The following is a 5,515-nucleotide window of genomic DNA, read 5'->3' as shown; positions in this document are numbered from 1 at the left end:
CCTCTCCTTTTCCTCCCTTAGTTTTGGGAAGTGATAAGCGATGAGCATGGCATCGACCCAGCCGGAGGCTATGTCGGTGACTCAGCACTGCAGCTGGAAAGGATCAATGTGTACTACAATGAATCATCGTGTAAGTGTGGGATGGGGAGGGGTGCGGGAAGAGGGGACGCCGTGGGAAGGGGCACAGACGTCGGAGTGAACGGGTTTGTGAAGCTGCGTTACACATGTGGTCACGCTCCTCGCGTGCCATCAGCTGATCCCAGCTCACCCCATTATGCACTTTCTTATAAACTGATAACTGGGTGTGGCCTCCCCAGGCAGAGAGAAATGGCACAAGGGGCTGGAGGTGGAGTTTGTTTATTTAATACCGTGCTAGGCATTTGCTCTTTTAACGTATGATTATTTCATCAGATGTGTCTTATCGATTGCCTCAAATTAAACTGTTGGTTATATGAGCCTGCATCTGTAGTACTCTGATTTCATGACTGAGAGGGTGTGGCCACAGGTAATGGAGAACTTAACGGTGATTCATTAATAAGATGCCAAAGGCGCCCAAATCCTCTGAGTCAGTCTGGTGTTGAAGGGTGTTAACAGTGTAAAATGGGGATCATGAGTCCTTGGGTCTATTGACATGAACCTGCAAGTGCGAATGTTTCATCTTTTGTCCAGCTCAGGTTAATTCATTTTATTTACCTGAGTTTCCTTGAACAATTTCAACTGGATACAGATTCTTTATTTTGTGCTTTGTGGTAGATGTGCTGACTACTACTGTTTGCCACCTACACCAAGTAGGTCTTTCAGTAGAGGTGAAGCCTTCAAGCATAAAAGCTTGTGAGATGTACTGGGATCATTTGAACATAAACCCTCCACTCACCCCATTACTCACAGAAAAGATTGTCTACTTTCTTATAAAGAACATGTCAACCATTTTTTCTAATCAGAAACTTCCCTCCCTCATATCTATGGCTAAAAAAGAACTTACAAAATGTGATATGTCATCTGTAGGACCCAAAAGATATCAGGTCTGTTTTTCAAGCAGAATTGATTTGTTCCTGTGGTACTGGGTTTTTTCACCGCCATGACTTCCTGTAAGGAAATATTTATATATGTACAATCTATATTAGGCTAATAATATGAGACATAATGTACTTGTGTATTGAGAGCTGTAACTGTGTTAGCTTATTTCAGAACATTAAGGGCATGCTTACTTTTTGTTGTAGCCCAGAAATTCGTACCAAGAGCAGTCTTAGTGGACTTGGAGCCGGGAACCATGGATAGTGTGCGATCTGGTCCTTTTGGTCAGCTCTTTCGGCCTGATAATTTCATCTTTGGTATGTGGATGTCACTTTTTAAAAAACAAAACTATCCAACAGATGTTTGATTACCAAGTGAATGGTCAAAAAGCATTTAAGCTCCCTATTCCAAAGTGATTGTTAGTACTGAGAAATCCTAATAGCTTAACAATACAATTCCAATTATCTGTAAGTCAGCTAAAAGATCCTGTTAACTGAAAAAGTCATTCTGCTGTTAATCATTCCTTCAATTAGCAAACTACTGAAAATTTCCTATGGTATTCAGATAAAGTACATTTGAATCCTATGTATATGAACTCCAGAGAAATCCTGAGACCACAGGATTCTTTACAACAAAATGCATGGAAATTCTGCAGAAAATGGAGGGGGGGAGCAGGGAAACCTCAACTATACACCAGCCAGACTACTCCTAAATTCACATTAAATGCTTGAGCATTAAATTGTTTATAGGCTGTGTAATTCAACTTTTTGAGCAGGTCCTTACAGTGTAGTAAACAGTGGAGGAAGACCAACTGTAATATGGAAAACATTGTCATATATAGCCAGTTACTGGGTTGTTTTCCAACATAATGAGGAACAGTCTGAGAGCATGCAGGGAACTTCTGGTTTTGCAGTGTTCTTGCAGAGGGTTGTTCTAGCCTTTACTATTTCACTTTGGACTTCCGTAGTACTTTCCATCTAAGCTTAAAAATGCACATTACCAGGATTAAATTTCATAGCATCCTTACAAAGTACAGAAGCATTATTGGTCCCTTTGCACTAAAGGAGAAACAGTGTGTGAAAGTGAAGTGATCCACTTGCTGAAACAGGAAGTCTGAATGAAAGCTACTGTGAGAATTGTCATGTCCTTTTGGTTTCCAAGTCTGCACTAGCCACAAAACATTTCCTCCTGCCAAGGCAAGCTTAGGTTGCAACTTAGTTTGGTATATTGTGTTAACATAAGGGAGGAACAATGCCAGAGACAGACAGAGAAAAGAAAAACATTGTTTGGGTGGTATAAAACAAACTTAAGTGTGGGTTGTTGCTTTTGAGGTGGGGAGTCAGAAGCCATACAGAGTTACTTTAACCCTTTAACTGACATAAAACTTCCAATGCTGTCCCTATTGTTCTCCTGTATACTCCATGGCAGCGATGTTAAGGGTCTCTTTCAAAGGAATTTTAAATTACAACAAGTAGAAGTAAGCTTGGGGAGAAAAGCCATAGACATAGGCAGATTTATGAAGTATGTTTCTATATTCAGGTTTCTCCTTTCACTCCCTTTTTCCTGCATGGACCACACAAGCCCTCTGAAAGTGAATCCACCTGACCTATGGAAATACCTGAGCTGGAGCTTTACAGTTTGGCATACCACCAGTAAAATCAGAGCAAAATCAATTCAGAGTGTCTTCAACAATAGTCCTCCAGTTCACTGTACTCCCTTCCTGCCAAACCAACAATGAACCAACAGCATGTGATCAACTCGTATCTGACAGAGGCCCCTGCCAACATCAGGCACTGTCCTCCCAACCTGCTGAATAATGCAGAATGGCTGCCTGAGCGCTGAAGTAATGATCTTCTGTGTCAAAAGCCAACAAAGCATTTTGTTTTCTCTTTTAAAAAACCAGCCTGGACCCACAAAGGATTTTGTGGCAGAAGCTGGCAGTTCCATGCTTGCTGTACCCCAGGCTGTTAGGGCTCATTTTAATGGAGATGTTTTCCGCCTCTGCTTGTATATACCTGCATGTACCCATGTCTCCATAGCAAGTAACCGTGGACCATCAATCAGGATTTCATTCATGTATATTGAGTACATGGTCACGCACTCCAGACACAGTAATTTTAGCTCAGACCAGCAGGAGACTGAGATGGACACAAAATAATCCTTGTGCTTTAATGCTTGTGTTGACAGGGTAGTGACCTAAAAGGTGAAGAAGCGCAGGTGGAATGATCTTGCTGTATGAGAGCAGCAGGTCTCCTGGCCTTCTAACAGCATACGATTGCCCACCAGGAACTGCTGTGAACTCTGATGTATCTCCTCTTGTTAACCAGTTTTCATTTGTACGTTTTTGCATTTGTCATTCTTTTCTTGTATACGCCCTTGCTAGCTTTGCTGTATGGATACCACCCCAATTTAAGTTGTCTGAACTGGTAGGGGCAACCACAAAATGGCTGTTAGCCAGTCAAAGGAGCTGTCCTTCCCTCTCTAAATCATACCGTGTATTCCGCACCAAGGCTGTTCGTATTGGGTTTCTAAGTGTTAGTGTGCAAGCTACTGATCTCTCTGCTCAGGTTTGTCTTTTATTTCAAGCAGTGAAGAGAGGAAAGGAGTGAAAGAAGATTGCAGGAAATAGTTGCCATTTTAGGGATTAAAAAATAAATTGACCATTAGACAAATGGCTTTTGTGCATGTGCAGCTCAACCTGAACATGTGTGATTAGGTACCAAGAGCGCAGATAAGTTGTGGGATTGCTTTGTGTAGCCTACCTTTAGACGTCGGTAAATGCACAGTGAAAAAAGGCAGAGGTAGGTTGCTAGAGATGGGCTGCATACAATGCAGAGCTTCCAGGATTGGCAAAAGATCTGCCAAGTCCTGATTTTTGTGGACACAGGCTCATTTTCCACCTAGAGATTTAGTCCTGGTGGAATTCGGTAATTTTATGTGTTTGTCTAAGATTTTCAGAGATCTGGTAGGTACCTGATAAGCGGAGGGCATCCAGTAGGGTTCCACAGGAGCATGATCAAGATTTCCAGGTGTGTGGCAGCCTTGTCAGAGCCATGGCACCTCCAGACTGTACTGTATTGTCATGGGTAAGAAGTTTGGAGCTTCCAGGGCTGGTTGTACATGTTCTGTGTGGTGGTAGTGGTCTTACAGTGCTATAGAGCCAGTGGGTCTGGAAGTATCAGATTACTGGGCATATACATGTGCACAGCAGGAAACCTCACATGAAAATGTTGGAGACCCTCGGCAGGTGGCTGACTAGTGGACAAAGTGCAGTGTTACCACAGGAGCAGTCGATAGTTGTGGGCTGGAAGGAAGCCACTAGTATTGGTGTAGGCAGCTGCTGCTACAGTTCCACTCAGCAGTTTAAATACAAAGGTTGTATAAGTGCAATAGAAAGAGGTGATAGTAGTCGTGTGGGCATCCAGGAGTTTGTGTGACTCGGACTAAGACTGAGGGAGTCTAGTGCAGTGGAGGGCCCGAAGGAGGACAGGTCCACCTCTGTGTTAGGCATTGTACCTCCTAACTTAATTTGCAAACTAAGCAAAAGCAAGTAAAATCAGTCTCTACTGATTCTTTTTTCCCCCCATGAAAATACCGTTTCTACATTTGTGAGAGTAATTGCCATTCTCCTCTTACCTTGTTCTTTGTTCCTATTCTCCATTCTCTCCTTATCTCACTGCCCACTGAAGAAGGATGATATGATGTTTACACAAGGGGCAATCTATAAAATAAAGTCCTAAACTCAGAATTTAGCTCTGTTAGGATCCTTCTGCATCTTGGAGTGATGTCTGCTTGTTAGTGTGCATCCTGATGTGCTGCCCTACCTGTAGTAGGGGGTCTGCTCAAGCAGACTGCAGATGGTTACAAACATATTTAATTCTGGAAGGATATTACTTTGTGCTTTGCCCAGCTGGACAGGAAGTGCTGAGCTCCCTAGGTTCAAAGAGAGAAAAATATAGCAACATATAGAACAATGCATTAACAACCAAATACATAATGAGGAAACCAAGCATTTATTCAGTGAAAATAAAGTGCATCGTATTTGAACAATATCCCAGCAAGCAGTTTCCCTGATTCATGCGTTTGGCACCGACACAGTGCACTGGGAATTGAAATGAGACATGGTCATAGGAAGGAAGGGGAAGGTCTTGGAGAACAACGCAGAAGCTGACAGCCCTATACCTAATTCTGAAACTATTGCTCTTCCTGAATACCGCTCACAAGAGTACCACTAAGTGAGTTCAGTGGCACAATGTGTGTATGTAGTAGTCACTGTGAGGAACAGGAGTATTAAAAAAACTGGTCCCCCATTTAATCCTCCTTGTTATCTAAGTAACAACAAAATAGTGACATAGCAAAGGATCCAGACTGTCCATCTTAATAAACTGAGTGGCACATAAAAGGAAAATGGAAGCCTTGGGGAGAAACTAAGGGGCTCATGAAACGTTAGTAACCCGATTTTGCAAGTTGCTTTGCAGATCCTGAAGAATAGTGAATTTGT

General features: G+C 42.5%; 1 protein-coding gene across 1 annotated transcript in view; it reads left to right on the top strand.

Moving 5' to 3' along the window:
* Window positions 1-25: 25 nt before the first annotated feature.
* TUBB6 (tubulin, beta 6 class V) overlaps window positions 26-5,515 on the top strand; it is a 7,835-nt gene continuing 2,345 nt past the window's right edge. The window contains exons 1-2 of the mRNA XM_009318529.1: window positions 26-130; window positions 1,221-1,331. Coding sequence (XP_009316804.1) covers window positions 1,271-1,331 — 61 coding nt within the window. The 5' untranslated portion in view covers window positions 26-130; window positions 1,221-1,270. The remainder of the gene's footprint in view (window positions 131-1,220; window positions 1,332-5,515) is intronic.

This window comes from Pygoscelis adeliae, unplaced genomic scaffold (assembly GCF_000699105.1).
Source record: "Pygoscelis adeliae isolate BGI_AS28 unplaced genomic scaffold, ASM69910v1 Scaffold42, whole genome shotgun sequence".
In the NCBI taxonomy this organism is placed as follows: Eukaryota; Metazoa; Chordata; class Aves; order Sphenisciformes; family Spheniscidae; genus Pygoscelis; species Pygoscelis adeliae.
Note: the sequence above shows the minus strand (reverse complement) of the source record. Positions and strands in the feature narration are given on the sequence as shown.